General features: G+C 39.3%; 2 protein-coding genes across 3 annotated transcripts; both read right to left on the bottom strand.

The window, feature by feature from the left end:
* Nucleotides 1-479: 479 nt before the first annotated feature.
* Nucleotides 480-10,679, bottom strand: LOC148102647 (uncharacterized). The gene is made up of 3 exons (XM_087842665.1): nt 10,367-10,679; nt 9,696-9,703; nt 480-2,880 (listed from the first exon to the last, which is right to left on the bottom strand). The coding sequence occupies exons 1-3, from the start codon at nt 10,634-10,636 to the stop codon at nt 576-578; spliced, it is 2,583 nt and encodes an 860-aa protein (XP_087698791.1). The 5' UTR covers nt 10,637-10,679; the 3' UTR covers nt 480-575.
* Nucleotides 3,394-9,326, bottom strand: LOC148102648 (uncharacterized). 2 transcript variants are annotated; one of them, XM_087842281.1, is made up of 7 exons: nt 7,068-7,178; nt 6,138-6,341; nt 4,788-5,830; nt 4,643-4,712; nt 4,060-4,234; nt 3,750-3,915; nt 3,394-3,597 (listed from the first exon to the last, which is right to left on the bottom strand). In XM_087842281.1, the coding sequence occupies exons 2-6, from the start codon at nt 6,337-6,339 to the stop codon at nt 3,750-3,752; spliced, it is 1,656 nt and encodes a 551-aa protein (XP_087698407.1). In that variant the 5' UTR covers nt 6,340-6,341; nt 7,068-7,178; the 3' UTR covers nt 3,394-3,597. The 2 variants fall into 2 exon arrangements, with proteins under 2 accessions (XP_087698407.1, XP_087698408.1); XM_087842282.1 differs by lacking the exons at nt 4,788-5,830; nt 6,138-6,341 and adding an exon at nt 9,123-9,326 and having other exon boundaries at nt 7,068-7,156.
* Nucleotides 10,680-16,713: the final 6,034 nt, after the last annotated feature.

Genomic DNA, 16,713 nt, shown 5'->3' with positions numbered 1-16,713 from the left:
AAAGCGCCAAATCACAAAGTCTCCTCCCTGTTTGTACTGTAAGGTCAAAACCCTACAGTACTACAGAGAACCCCAACAATCAAATGATTCCCCTCTGAGCAAGCACGAGGCGAGTGTGGGGAAGAAAAACTCCCTTTAACAGGAAGAAACTTCCAACGGAACCGGGCTCAGAAGGGACGGCCATCCGCTGCGACCGGTTGGGGGGATGGAAATCAAAAAGGAGACGAGATGGCGTGAACTACAGTTGTTAGAATTTGGATTTGAGGGCCAATTTAAGAATCAGGGCTCGCAAAATCGCTAGCCCGACGTCCCGGGGCTAGTGATGTCTCCGGTCGGGCGACCAAAATCTATCTCAGCCCTGCCCGACGAGCTATCATATAGCCCGACGAGCTATCATATAGCCCGATGAGCTATCATATAGCCCGACGGGCGGGGCTGAGATAGACTTTGGTCGCCCGACCGGAGACATCACTAGCCCCGGGACGTGTTATGGTTTAAATTTTGATTTGGTGCTAAAATTCTGCCTCAAGATGTTAAAAGAAGCAGGGCAGTGGGGGAAAGCCAGGATGGTGATTTTAATCCTCGTTTGCTTTAATGCACCACCTAAAGGGCTTTCGCAGAGCTTTTCCCACCGCTGAAAAGAACCTGGAAATTTTGGATTTCTTTGGAGGACTGGGGATGACTCCCAGGCTGATTTTTAGATGCCTTATCACAGCCTCATCAAAAGATGAATTACTTTCCATCGCAGCATGTAAGACACGTTCTGGGGAGCCAAACTCCCTGATGAGGGATTTGGCTATTTTCTTCATGAACTGTTTCTGGTCATTGATGAGACTCGTGGTGGACTCTGTGCTGCTGAGTTCAGGCTTGATCAGGTCTCTCAGACGGTTGATGGCCATGTCTAGTTCTGCTGACAGAGACACAGAATGTTTGGTCTTAGATTTAGATTTTATAAGAACGCTCGCGAAGAGGAAGAAGGCGAGGTCATCGGACGTTTTCTCAACCTCGGAAGACACAGAACCATTCTCTGACATTTTAGAGGAAACCATGAGAGAGCCTGAAACACCTGCAGAGCTTTTTTCTGGATGCTCTGTAGGTGCAATGCCAGATTTTGGCCTTGGAGGTGACTTTTCAGATGCCAGAGAGCATTTCTCTGGAGAAATGCTCCCAGATTTTGGCCTTGGAGGGGACATATTAGATGCCAGAGAGGTTTTCTCTGGAGAAATGCTCCCAGATTTTGGTCTTGGAGGGGACATATCAGATTCCAGAGAGCATTTTTCTGGAGAAATGCTCCCAGGATTTGGCGTTGCAGGTGACTTATCAGATGCCAGAGAGCATTTTTCTGGAGAAATGCTCCCAGGTTTTGACGTTGGAGGTGATGGTACAGATTCCTCACCACTGCTCGCTGAATCTGTTTCCTGCTCTGGGGTCTGTGTTCGTTTAATAAAGTTTCGGATGTCATTCACAGCCTCAGACACCTTGTCCATTTGAATCACTTGATCTTTGTCTTCGTTGTCCAGCCAGAGTAAAAGCTTCTGTAGAAACCTTTCTACTGCGTCTTCTACGAGGACATAGAGGACTTCAGCAGAATAGGGACGCTTTGAGCCTTGTGTTTGTCGTGGAGTCCTGGAGATGACGGTGTCTGAGAGGGATCTACCCATTAGAGGTTCGGGGATTTCATACATTCGATCCGTCATCAGTAGATCAAACACTTTTGCCGTTAAGTCCACAGTAAAGTCTCTGGTTGCCCCACTATTTCTAAAGTTTCCCAAGGTTTTTTCAATGGAGAGCTCTTCTTTCTTAGTTAGTTTGTCAAACAACCGATTAACGTGGGATCTAATGGCGCCAAAGTCGAGTGGAGAAAAACGAATGTACCGTAGAAGCATATTTTGGGAAGGGGCTTGATTTGCGCTCTGGGGACGAGGACTATGAGGCTCTGACCCTGAGAGGCTGACAGCTATGCTTTCATCGGAGGGCACCGTGTCACTCTTGGGCTGCTTGCAAACGTTTTTTAGACAAACAAAATATTTCCTGTTTGTCTTTATTTCTTGTCTCAGCTCGTTTTTCATCTTTTCAAATTGTGTTTTTGCAAACATGCAAAAGCGATGTTTGCGTGCTTTGAGGCCGGAGTGAGAGGTGGACGGCACACATTTGGAAAAGAAGTCTCTCACTTTGTTGATAATGAATCCTGCATTAAAGGCAGGTTTGGGTAAGCTACAGCTGTCACAGAGCTCTTCACTGCTTGAATCCAGGTTTCCAAGTATCTCATTTACAATGTCAGCTGCAACCTGTTCTACTGGGGTTGCAGCTCGGATACTGTGGCTCTCTGCAGTGGGTTTGATTTCGCCTTGTTCTGTTAGAGCTGATTGGTCTGGGAGCTCAATTTCTTTCTCCTCATCATCTGAACCTTTATCTCCTTCTGTCATCTCTCCATCTGAGCTCCTTGATGACAGAATCACAGAAATCTCTGTGATTGCTGATTGCACTGACACCTTTGAATCCGTGCTTTCTGAACCGGAATCAGACCCCCTTGACACGCACCGGCAGCGCAGCTTACGTGCGTGCCTTTTAAGGCACGAGGCAGCGTGGCAAACCATGCGGCGCAGCTTTTTAATATTACTCAATTTGCCGCTAACATAAACGGCGGGGTCTTGCGGCAAATCAGGGCTTTCTGCGATCAGGGCAATTGTTGAGCTGACCTTTTCGGAGATCTCTTCCTCAACCATCCGTGTCAGCTCGTCAGCGCTCTCATGTCGCTGTTCCGGGACGTTAAGAGCGCTGGCGATGGCGGCTGAGATCGAGTCTCCGAGGGACGGGCTTATTTTCCCCGCACCTAAAGGCTTCGGATCTTCCTTCGTCATGTGATCCTGAATAACAGCACTGTTAGACATTTTATTGTATTTTTACATTAACTTACTGGCAACACTATTGCCAGTAAGTTACTGTAATTACTGATCTACAGTATCTTTACTGTTGTGATGTTTTACAGTTCAACCACTTTACTGTAAACATATATTACAGTATAACAGCTTTACTGTAAATGTTGTTTACAGTTAGAAAGACTTACCGTGATTAAGTTTTATAGTATCACTGTACTGCAAATGTGGTTTATGGTATAACACTGTAATTGTGTACAGTATAATTTGTGTAGACTGTAATTGTGTTTTACAGCATATAAAATAATATTAACATTCATATTCAATATAAGAACATTTACAAAAAACAATATAATTCAATAAAGTAGTCTCAGAATAGTGAATTAAACCAACATTTATTGTTGATAAATTTTTTTTAACAAGAAAAACATTTTTCAACTGAATAAAAACAATGTCAATAACCAAAATAAATAGAAGCGTACATGAAAACTACAGTCCTTCACCATTCTGTGTCTGATTTTTTTAAGGAAAACAGTTTTTCATTCCACTAAAAACAGGACAAACCCACCAGCATGAACATTAAATAAACTATTACAATTGTAAAACAAAAATCATTTACAAAATGTAATAATTATCAGTGGGTCCCAGGAAATAGAATGTGACATGGGATTTAGATTTCCGTTACCAGGATGGTCAGGTTCAGCATAGTCTTTATCACCACCTGTCAAAGACACATCATCAATATTCATGTTTGCTCAGGTTATTCACTTGTTCACATCTGTCTGGGATCATTCATACTGTTGTATGGATGTGTGTACGGTATGTATATAATTATCAGCTATGTAAAAAATATTATCATCTCTGTATTCTTACCTAGTTGGAAGTCCTCCATTCAAACTCAGAGAGCCGCTGGAGGAAGGTGGTGATCCGAGGGCTGATGCTTGTAACCTTCCTCTTTACGACACGATCTGTCTTGCGGCTTGTACCAAGTTTTGCAGGGCATTTTGTTCCCATGTCTGGATTGATCCTCACAAAGAACCTTTTAACGGAAAAAAGGCTGCTTTAATTTCAAAATTAAAACATACATTACAGCAATCACCTATATGTTTCTGCAACTGTAGTCAAGCTATCACATATATTTCATTCTTAAATGGTGTAAGCTTTAATGGTGTAAAGTATTTACCTCTGTATCATCTCCAGTGTGATGGACGCTGACTCCTGATACTCAAGGTTGAAAACGTAGTATGACGCAAAGAAGACAGCAAGGGTGCTGGCAAAGTCATGCATCTGCTCAGGCTCATAAAATACCTTGCCCTCCAAACTGATCATCCAGCGGCTTGCAGACATGAAATTATTCCCTAAAAACAGACAAGAGTCCAATAAGACAATGTGCTCACCCTTACAAATAAGGTTTCCACAAGAATGCTGGATAGCAGGCCTCACACTGTACAAAAATAGAATCCACACGGTTTGCTGCTATTTCTCTTATTATTTATTATGTAATGAAAATTATGATCAATTACAGGAAAAAACTGCCTAATGTTTTGGCATTTTGGCCTGTGCTGAAATGTTAGGCTGTTTTTTCCTGTTGGTCATTGTGTATAATAAATAATAAGAGAAACAGCAGCAAACTGTGTGTATTCTATTTTTATACAATATAAAACAGACAAACCCCTGTTAAGTAAGTTGTTGTGGGTACAAATACCACAATAATTACATAGATTTTTTACAAAAATATTACAAGAGGATTGAAACTATTTACTTACCAAGCGCTATTACCCTTGGTGTGATGGGTAAGGTCATCTCTCTCTCAACAGACATCTTGGTGGAAAAAGCCTTTAAAACATTATTTTTCCTTTGTTTATGTTGACAGTATTGAGAGTGCATGTGTAAAATTTTAAATATAATTACGTCAGCCAAGATGAAGATTGAGTCCTCTTTTTCTTGGAAGTACTTCATCAGAAGAAGGATGGCTGCTGTGGCGATCTGGTTGTGGTTCAGCTTTGCACTGTTGCACTCACGTAGCAGATGTTCAATCTCCTTGTTCCACTGAAGTCTCTGGCTTTGAAAGAAGTTCAAAATTCTCCTTCCTTTCGTAAGAAGGGCTTCACTGAGACGTGTCTCTACCTCAATATCTGTGAGTGTGTGGAAGTGAGTGCAGAGGCCTCTTTTAGTAAAAAGAAATGGCCAATGCTCTTGAACCTCACATAAGGTGGGGGCAGGCCAAGAATTAAGCATGTGCCTCTGGTAAATATAAGTCAAAGACATATAAGTATTTACATCTGTTGTTTCAATTGCTTGAGGACCTGCTGATCTGAAGACAGTTGACATAGTCTGTCTTTTTGTCTCCAAAGTTTCAGTCGTTTCTCCTTCTGGTAGGGTTGTGGGTTGCCAGTTGATGCAACCATAGCTATCAAGTTCAGATCTCCCCCTTTTGATGGCAACATCACCCTCATTGTTTTCCCTGGTAGACCTTTTCCTTGGCTGCTGGATTCTGCTGCTGACATTGTCTCTATTTACATGTTCAACTCTTGTTTTAAGCTGTTTGAGTAGGGAATAATAACCACAGCCTAATTGCTCACCTTCTGCAGTCTTATCTGCAAAGGTAGCGGGATACTTAGATACAATAGCTCTAGCTACCTCCCCACAAGCAGCTCTGTTAGGGTTGGGGCAGTGTACTCGCATTCCTTCTACAACAGTCCTAATCATTATTCTCCTGTCTTCTGGGTGAGCCATTCCACCAGATGCCAAGGCCTGTGAAAGTCTTGTTGGCATCTTCTCCCAGGGAACTGAAAAATTGCTGATCCAGGAGGTGTTGCTTACATTTGGTTGTGTGGAAGGGAGTTGACCTGATGCTTGTGCAGAACAGAGTGAATTACCCTGTAGTGGCACTTGCACAGTTGTTGAGCAGGTGGTTTCAGGTTCCTTTGGGTTGTTTGAAGAGCCAGACTCCACTTGGTTGTCGATATTCACACACACACACACACATAAACACAGCAGAACAATTCCACATTAACTATGTACAGATGGGTTTTTTTTGAGTATTTATTGAGTAATACTCTTATATGAGACACAAAAGCAAGAGTGTTGGAGAAATAATACCAATGGCAATGAAAGCTAGTTTTAGTTTTGAAAGCTAGATTTTTTATGAACTATGAATTGAAAATTAAAGTACAATTTCAAAATAACTCTCAAAATAACTAATTTACAACTATTTTCAAGATAGGTCTGCAACCATTTATGACATTAATGCATTCTCACCTTTTCTGAATACTTGAACAAGTCTTCGACTTTGAATTGGTGTCAAGAAAGGCTTGATATCATCAGGCTCAACAAACAGGAGATCTTCTCTGTTTCTGACACCAATAATGTCTGTCAGGTGCTCAATAACTGCCCTCTTTGTCTCTTCATGCAGGTCAGGTAATGCCAGGTTAATTTCATGATGTAGGCTGCCACTGTCCATATCTGCAATGAATTAAGAGGATGATATTGAATGATGCAAAGATACAACGGTTAAACCTGAAGCGATATACACTGATAGCGGTGGTTCCTGTGCATATGAGATCTGAATGCAGAAAATGTTCGATAGGAAGAAGGACATTGCTCTATTCCACATGTGAATCGATAATTAGCTGTGTGCTGATGTTTCTTTGTATGATAACAAAATTGTCTTAATTCTGAACTACAAACACCACAAAATTTACACCTGTACATGGCTGCATGTGTCTGAATTTGACTTAACTTTTAATTTGCAAAGAGCATGGCAACAACACAACAGTAACTGAAAAACATCTCAATCTATTATCTGTTTGTTCTATTATTAAAGAAGGGATCTACATTGCTTGGGTTATATCAAAAAATGGGAAAAAGTTAAAAGAAAAACTATCTATAGATCAATGTTATTAACTTAAACCATGCAGACCCTGAAACACTGGAGGAAAAATTTTGGAGGGTCTGTCAAGCTGACGTTAAACCCCTTAACAATGGCACTGCAACTAACTGTGACTAATTTACAGACCACTACACGGTCTTGCTTTTTAAATGGAACCTATGAAACAATAAACCACAGTTGAGATTAGAGCAGGCTAACCTGCATCAGAAACTTCAAAACTAGGTTAGATTGTTTTAGCTGTCTTTAAATTTCCAAAAAAGTGTTGTCTACCTTTATTCTCACTAAATATGTCTTTTTACCTGCTGTTTTGTCTTGTCTCTCAAAGAACTGAGGCTACATCACACTGTCAGCGCGGCCAGCAAGGGCAGGAGGACAGCAATGCACCACACTGGGCGGGAAAAGACAGAGAGACAATTGTTAATTTAATGTTGCATTTATTTAACCCTTGAAAAATATATTTACATAATTAAATAAAAGAAAAAAAACACACAACCCATCTTTTCCAGAATAATTCAACTAATTGCTCTTTTGACCAACCTAACACAGACGTTACATGGTTTTCCTATGAAAAAGACCCTGGAAGACGTTGTATTAAAGGAAAAAAAACATGCTCCCCTTCCCACTTAAAAAAATAATAAATATTAAACTTAGGTTGGAGTTCCTCGCGCCACCAACCTAATGTTATATTAACTTTTTAATGTTGTGTACTGCAGCTCACACAAAATTAAATAAAGCAGGCTAACCTACATGAGCAAGCTCAGAACTGGATAAGATTGTTTTAGCAGTCTCTAAATTTCCAAAAAAAAAGTTGTCTTTCTTTATTATCGTTAAATGTGTATTTTTACCTGCTGCTTTGTCTTGTCTTTCAAAGAGCTGAAGCTAAATGTCCCACTGTTAGCGTGGCCAGCTTCTCAATAGAGATTGAAAATGTGACGTCATTCAAGGGTAAAACCGCAAAGAATTCTGGGAACTCGTGGCAAGAGGTACTAGCGCACGCAGGCTTTCAATTGAAATCAGTTACACAGCGATAAAAAGAAACACAAAAAACTGTCAAGAAGCTGTTGTATTATTAACTGCAATAGCCGGTCGCATGACAGCCACGGGAAGCCGACGGGTAAAGAGATCGTTTTTTTTTTTATCGGATTACGTCGTTGAAGAGAAATTATTCGAGCCATGTTTCCGAAGTAAAAAGAGGCGACAGATGGCCTGGATTGCAGCCATTCAAAGACCAAATATAACGTCCCAGAACACTCCAGCTCACAGGTTAGTCTGCTCCAAGCATTTCCACAATGGTCAGTGTTTTGCAGTAGTTAATAGTCATTTTTCATAACATAATTGGTGATATAGGTTACAAGCAAGTCTGGCGCTGAACAGAAATTGTGGCGCTATGCTATCACTAATTGCCCAGTACGATTACAGCATACAATATTATTGTCACTGCTACATTTCTGTAATGCGAACCAGAAATTATTTCCACTACTAATTAATTACCGTTGAGCTCAAAGGTCCTATTAATAAACGGTCAACGAATGTGTATTTATGAAGACGATTTGTGAGACTGGTAAACTTATGATACGTACGATGGTCTTTCGTTCTACACGGTGCATTTCATGGTCCTGTACCCATCCGTCGGTAAACTGTTCCTGGGCTTGTTGCAGTGACCTGAAGTTACTAAACTTCATGAGTGTATGCACTCACTCCAAGAACCGTATGATTATAAATATGAGCGCGGTGAAAGTTGGGCAGCACGCTAACGTATTTTGTCCACTCTGTGTGCTCGTAAGGGTCTAACCCTTTCACTCCTTTGATTTTTTCCTCGTATCTTTTCTTTGACTTTTCATCAAGTCCGTCTTTGTACGGACCGGCATTGTTCTCCTTCGTTTTGTACATAACTTTTCTGGGGGGCAAAGAAAAAGCAAGAAGGTATTGGAACCGAAGAATGAACGTTTTGCGGTGCTGCAAATGCTTGCATTTGATGCGGTACTTGGATTGTTTTGCCACGAGTTACCGGCATGCAATGCGCGAAAGTCACGTGGTCTGTCAATCTCTATAGTCATAGAACAGAAGCGCAGGAGGACAATGCACCACACTCGGCGGGAAAAAGACAAAGACTGTCGTTGCGCCTGTGTTCCTCGCCCCTCCCCGTGGAAAATATATATCTAAATATATATTTAAATAAGAAAAGAAAAAAACACACACAACCTATTTTTTCCAGAATAATTCAGCTAATGTGCTATTTCGACCAAGCTAACACCGATTTTAAGCCCCCCCTCCCCCCCCCCACACACAAAATATATATATGCTCTTAAAAATTAATAAACGAGTATGTTAGGTAGGAGAGTCCTTTGCATTACCTTATGACGTCCCGTTTGCAGTTTCCACACAGAGGTCCAACAATAACGAGGTGCAAAATCTTTTGTCCTCTCGAGCATATCGTAACGAAGAGTTAACAAAGTTGGCCTGTCTTTCCTCTCCTGTCAATCACTGGATCACAGGTCATGTCAGTCAGGATATGGAGTGGTGGTTGGTAGAGGTAGGTGGGTGGGAGGGGCCAGCATGCATTCAGTGTGTGTTTGACTAAGTTGGGTTGACTAGTTCCCAGAAGAGTTCTGTACATGTTGCACGTTCAGTAAATGAGCAATTCAGTTACTGCTCGACTGAGAAGCCTCCGCCAAATTATTACAATATTCTCCACTGACTGAAGTTCGCCTTTCTGCGTCTTTTTTAAATAACTTTATTCACTACTTGTCACAAGTACAAAATTACACAAAAACAGACAGCAGCAACAACCTAAGTGAAATCCAACAACAGAATAGTAGCAAGTAAAAAAATTAACAAAAGGAAGTGTGAATCTTGTTCAGGGTTAATCAGAGATAAGTGATGGAGATGCAGCAATGTGAATTCTGCTTTTTTTATTTGTAGTTAACCTTATAGTCTTTACATATGAATGGAAGTCAATTAAGAAAACACAGAATTTTGGGAGAGATTTGGAGAACCTTGCTTTATAAAATTTCCCTGCAAGGAGGCCTTTCTGCATTCTTTTCCCTCTCCCCAGGAGCAGCTGTCACTTGAATTGATCTCTGTGGCAACGCAGTGGCAAGCACACATTTGCAGCAGCTGTGCATGTGCATACAACTGCATGCAGTAGATTAGATGATCAGAATTCTTGAACCTTACACACAGGCAAGTCCCCTAAAAAGTCAAAACCATAATACTTTCACTGGTATCATACTGACAAATGGCATAGGTTGGAGGAAAATCTGGAAATGGTTGGCAGTGAAAGAGTTAAAATGTAATGCACTATTGCAACCAACCACTGAAAGAGTAAAAATACACAAACAGTAGGATGAACCATTCAAATCACATAATACAGTAGCACTACTGCTAATGTGTTAACGGTAGGTATAACTACTACCGCAATTTTAAAAAATACAGTAAGTAAATGTAAATAACCTTAATATACCCATAATGCAAAGCAAATTACAGTAATTAACTGTAGAAATGTTTTCAGGTAAGTTACTGGGCATTTTGTGGTATTTTACTGTGAAAAATACAGCAAAGGTTAACAGTGAGGAAGGTTTATTTGAAGGATCCTGACAGAGGCGATCTGAATGATTTCAGAAATCATATCAGCGAGCACCGCTTGGACGCCCGAGTCGCACGTGCCATTTTCTATCTCGCTCCACTGAACTTCAGAGAGCCTTTCAAAGCACCGGTTGATTGGTGGCATAATCTGTTCTGGTGTGACCACGAATGAAGTTTCGTCTTTGCTGGGTGGAGCCATTGTTGTGTCGCAACTGTGATTTTCTAGATTGAAGTGAATAGTGTGCGAGTTTTCTTGCTTTAGAGAACGCCGACTGTTGAACATTTGCAAACAGATGAGCTGTGACGTTTCTGTGTGAGAGCCCCTACTTAAGGGTTTCCCTGCCTGTGACGTGGCTGACAGATTAAAGCAAAAGAACGTGAGTCACAGAGAACGCACGCGCAGACGCAGCGATAGAAGCCCCTGGCGCGCGCTCACAGCTGCTGATTTGAGCAGTATACACACACACAGAGAGACTTGAAACGTCAAGGCAAATATCCGGAGCTGTTAGTGCTTCGTTTGCGCTGATTTGTGCAGTAAAATGATCATTTGTGCTGCTACGGTTTCCGAGATATAACGATTTTAATTGTTACGGCCTGTGCTGTATAACAGTGTCTGAGTGTCAGCAGCTGTGGAGTTTGCACTGTTATAGAAGACTTCCACTTTTTTTAGGCTTGCTGCATATTTAGTTTAGTAAACCAGGTTATTCACAGGAAAGGTCAGAAACGGACACAAAGTAGGCTAAAAAATGTTCCTGTGGGAAACGGTCAGTTACATGTGACGTGATTCATGTATACCTAAATTATTATTTTTTTACATATCCAGTTTGTCTCTATGAGTTTGTTTTTCCATTTTAAATGTTCATTATTATTAATGTAGCTGTTTCAGAAAAATAAAGTTTTTGCTTTTGCATTAATTTCAATGTTATTTTGAGTGGTTTTTGATATATTGCCACCTACACTGTAAAATATAACTTGTTGTTTCAACTTACAAATATCAGGTAAAGGGCTGCCTTAAAATTTTAAGTTAAGTCAAGAAATAGTTTGTTCTTGTAACACAACCAAATGTTATGTTGATGAAAAATCACACGTTGTCTAAACTTTCGTCTTAGTTTAGTTGACTGAGATTTGTTAGTCAGTTCAACTCCTTTAATTGTCATTTTTACTTGGGAAAACCCTTTCAGTTAAATTAAAACAATCTATTGTTTAAACTCTTGTCCTAGTTCAGTTGACTTGGGTTTTTTAGTTAATTAAAATACTTTAGTAGTTCTTTTAACTTAGGAATCTATTTTAGCTTAACTAACATAATCTGTTAGCTAAGATGATTTAAGTTTATTAATTAACTGAGCTCCTTAAGGTAGCTGAGTGAACTCGTAAATCAGTTTCATTTTAATTGTCAGAGTTGATGGACTGGATGTAAAGAAAAATGTGTATTGAACATCTTAAGTATTTTTTTAGCTTTCCAACATCCATTTCAGCAAAACTACCTGTTAGGTTTATCTTAGATCTCAGGTTTAAATATCTACATTCCTTTAAATTAATTTTCTGTTGTTTACAGAAAATAAAAACCCACAGATTCCATTAAAGTGTATCTGATCATTTCAGGCAGAAAGTTTGTTTTAAGAACATGAGAAGACAATTACTCATGAGCAACATTCACCATTTATTGTGCCATCTTACTCATCTGAGAAAGAAAAATCAGTGACGTAGCTCATCAGGCTCACAATCCATCAAAACTCAAAGGCTGCTCCCTGTGAAACAATAAATTTGAACTTGGTCTTGAGCCCAGTTTGGGTGAAGATTAAATCTGACCAATACTCCAGGAGCAGTAGTGATTCTTGTGAAGTAACAACATAAAGTTTGCATTAATGTAATGTATCAACGGGACACTTGCTATTTTAGAAAAGTTATTCTTTACATTTTTAAACTTCATTGTGCTCAGTCACACCTGTTAGCATAAAACTTGAAATATTAAAATAGTACAAAACCTTTGATAAGTGTCAGTAAAGATCAGTTTATAACAACTAAGACATCAAACTCTTGTATTTGTCTTCGTTTACAATTGCAACAAATTCCACAGAACCAACATCTCTGAAAATGAGTGCATGCTTCTGAAACATTTGATAATATGAATATTTCAGAAACATTAGTTTGAGTCGGCTCAATTGCAAAACAAAGGAAAAACTACTGACTTGCATGAGATAAGCATCTGCAGAGTCCACCATTGTTGTTCACATAAGTTTCTTAAACCATGAACAAATGAGTAATTGTCTAATCTGGAATGTAAAGTGTAGTCATTTAGTGACATACAAAAGTGAGAATGAGAACTTGCAAGAATAAAAAAACAAACAGTAAAATAAAAACTGTCCTTAACGCTCAGGCGTATGCTGTGAGCATACAATTACAGTTCTGCATGGCGTTCTGCAAGAGTCTGTTTCTTAGACCCTGCACTACTGAGACGCACTGCCTTCCACCAATGTTCATTAGGACGTTCTGAATGACTTCAAAGATGCCCTCAAGTTCCTTTGGATAGTCTATGTTGAGGGCAAAAAGAAGACCCATCAGCATGGAAATGGCACTGACATCCCTCAGATTAGACAGGATTACTGCCGCCTCAAGGACAACCAACACATCGATGATGTCTTCTTCTTTCACCATCACAATGCCAACTTTTATCCTCTTAGAAAACGTGTCTTCAATATCTGTCGGCTATAAAAGGGTTCAAAGACAAAAAATAAATAAAATTACACAATATCCCTCGTCTTTCCAAAGAAGAGCCACACTGATGCCTTGGATGATGGTCATTGGCTTTGGGTAACACTTATTAGTTGTTAAAGTTTTTTCAGAATGAGATATGCACCCCTGTGTTACAAATCCATTTCTTGCTTTAAACAAAGACCATGTTCATAAATAACTGAGCATGTCTTCAATTGCAGAATTCAAACAAAATTTTCAATTTAAATGGTAAATGGCCTGTATTTGTATGGCGCTTTATTAGTACCCTAAGGTCAAAAGCGCTTTACACATTCAGTCATTCACACACATGGTGCCAGTGTCCGGCAGCCTCGCTCTGTCAGTGCGCCCCAGGGTGGCTGTGGCTACAATGTAGCTGCCATCACCAGTGTGTGAATTTAAATCTAAATATTGGCTCTAAACCAAATCTGGCTGAGAATACATGAAATGTGCAAACTGCAGCTACACTACAGGATCAGATTGTGGCTCCATAGACAATGCTTCTTTAATCAGTTTATTGATTAAAGTTTATTTTTCCCCATATTAACAGCATAAAAAAGAGCATATAGACAGGGCTGAACAGGTTGCATAATTGGCATCAACATCCACCTTTACCCAGCTGCCCAATGACTCTGGGCCAGTGACCTTTAATTGCTTACCCAGTCTACAGTCTCTTTTCCAGGGTCCAGGACATTTCACCAAAGTATTGCCCCCCACAGCTGTAGCAGTCACTGCAGGCCCTTAAATATCCTAATATCTCTGCCATTACAATATACAATGTGAGAAATCAAACATAAAGCTGAAGTGAACAGTACAGCAGCGAAATGTCAAAGACCCTGGTGAAGACATGAATAAACACAAGACACTAATAATATCGATGCTAGCTTGCCAGTTAGTTTCTCTGAAACCCAAATCCAGTGTCAAAGATCTTGTAATAATACATTTGGTGAGGAAGAAGTACACATCACGTGGCATCTATTGTTTCATAGATGCCACATGTTTAATTTAAAATCCACTGTGGTGCTGTCATTATTAAATTTACTAAAAGAAACGATGCTAACCTTCACAGTCTTGAGAGTGTGTGAGGGATCTTCCTTTAGAAAATGAGGCCCTCTGTCCTCTTCCTTTGTGTAGGAAAAAGAAAACAAAAACACTTTTTAAACAGTGTTTATGAAGCAGCTCCAAATTCACAGCTTTTTGATACATAATTCCATCAATATGTGATTATCATTGGAGATTTTGAATCAGGCTTATCAGGACATTCAAGTAGAATATGATATCCAACCTACCACCAATATACACAGTAAAAGTTACCACGCTAAATGTCCAGTTGTGAAATATGATGACAGACTTTACTTATCAGCTTTCTTTCAATGAGTTCATCAGTTGAACTGGATAACCTAAAACTTAAACAAAGGATTAGATTTCGCAGTTGAACACTTACATCATCACCGAAGCATTTTATGAGCCTAGTTACCCTCCTATGCCGCTCTTGATTTTGTCCATAATGGTCAAGCACAGCAAAAAGGAAAACTTTCAGGTCAACAGATGTAAGACGGGCAAATTCTGCTTCAACCTGAGCAACAGAAGAAGAGGGGTGAGGAGTACAGGCAGAAAAGATTCTTTGAGACCCAAATTTAAGCAAACCGTCATCTGAGGCCCATTAGAGAAAACACAAACACACAAAAGCAAACAAAAAGATGCACTTTACCTGACAGGAAAGGAAGTTCAGAGAGCAATAAGCTCTGTCTTGAAATCTTTTAAAGTAGAATGATTGTGAAAATGACTTATGTGATGTAAAACTTTAGTAAATGTGCGATTAAAAGAACACTGAGTAAAAGGACAAGTAACAGTTTCCTTATTCCTCAGATGTTTAGCTTGATGAGCAACACTGTTTTAGTCCAACTGCCTCATTAAAGTTACACAACAGGCTTTTTAAATTAAAGCCAGCAAGTCTATTACCAGGGTTTTAATAGTTTTGCAATTTTCATTAGTTTTTACTTTTATTTAGTTTTGACTTCAGATTTTCAATTTTATATCAGTTTTAATTAGTTTTTACCAATTGTTTGCTAGTTTAGTTTAGTTTTTATTTTTTTGAAAATCCTTAGTTTCAGTTTAGTTTTGATTAGTTTCAGTTATAGTTTTAGTCGTGTTTGCAATAATTAAGTGTAACAAAATCCCAGTTTCATCATATCAGTCATTCTGCTCATCCTTGGGTATGTTGCTATTCCAGCTACCATACTGCACCCTGCACAGGTCGCCTGTCTGTCGCAGGGCTAACACGCAGAGACAGACAACTCACATTCCCACCTATGGGTTCTTTAAATAAATAAATAAAGGCAGATGAACAACCATTGATACCAGGCAACTATAAAATGTACATCTTGGCCCCAATGAGACTATTAACTCTCGCAGCACCGGGTGTTCGTAATTTTGGTTCAAGTGAATTGATAAACGTTTTGAAGGTAATTGACTCACACAGTTGTGTAGATATCCCCGTCCTGTTGTCTCGGGATGCATCACGCTGCCTTGCCTGGGGTTAGCTTCTGTTTCTGGGGATGAGGGTTGAGTGTGCTCCCTTACCTTCTCAAGCTAAGCTAGGTTAGCCTTCTTGTGTGAGCTTTTCAAGTGCACTTTAAGGTTTGTGGGATTTTTTCCCTTTAGAAATGTCCCTCATAATTTGTCTCTTTCCACTACAAGACACTTGCTTTATCCAAAACACAGTCATATTCAAAGTAATCCCAAATTGGACTCTGGCTCTCGCCTTTTCCTGACATGATTCTGCGCGTGGACGGAGCAGCGACACAGACGACTCGACTAACGTGCTGCCACCTGCTGGCATAATGAGACACAGCAAGAAAAAAATCTGGAAACTAAACTTCATTTTCACCCTTGACTATTGTATGACACGCACACATCAATGAAAACTAAACACATTTTTGCTATAAATTCAGTTAATTTTAGTTAGTTTTGTCAACACTCATTATAGTTTTAGTTAGTTTTCCTTTTTTTGTTTTTGTTTTAATTTTTATTTCCGTTAACGAAAATGTTTTTTCACTTCTAATTTTTGTTATTTCGTTAGTTTTCGTTAACGATAATAACCTTGTCTATTACATACTCCCTTTTATGTCTGAAATACTGTGCACCTTCTGTGTATATGTAGTGGACAGCAATTTACCCAAAAGAGTGCAAAGTTTGCAAGTCCACCTCATTTAAATGACAAAGTCAGATGTGATCATCTAGACCTGTGAAAATAAATGAATGACAAACCTGCAGGTATGGATGTTATTACAACCACAAGTTAATCTGTTAATGAATCATTTGTTGGTAGCATGTCTGAATATTTAGTTTATGCCACCTGCATGCGATCATCAATGGTGCAATATTACTTCTTAAGAAGTACCCTGACACTACAATCTTTATATCATTTGTTCTGCAGAGCTATTAAGTTACAATATAATCTGTGGTGTTTCCAATATGACAAAATGCACAAACTGAAACTTACCATTTGACTCCACTGACAAAAATAAATCACCAGCATCAAGTTAAAAATACATAAAATACATAAAATAAAAATATATGTTATAATTACATTGTTTTCACCATTTATTCATGTTTTCTAATTTTCTG

Source organism: Neolamprologus brichardi, chromosome 6, assembly GCF_056152115.1.
Source record: "Neolamprologus brichardi isolate AB-2024 chromosome 6, ASM5615211v1, whole genome shotgun sequence".
NCBI lineage: Eukaryota > Metazoa > Chordata > Actinopteri > Cichliformes > Cichlidae > Neolamprologus > Neolamprologus brichardi.
The sequence above is the reverse complement of the archived record's forward strand: the minus strand, read 5'-3'. Positions and strand labels throughout refer to the sequence as shown.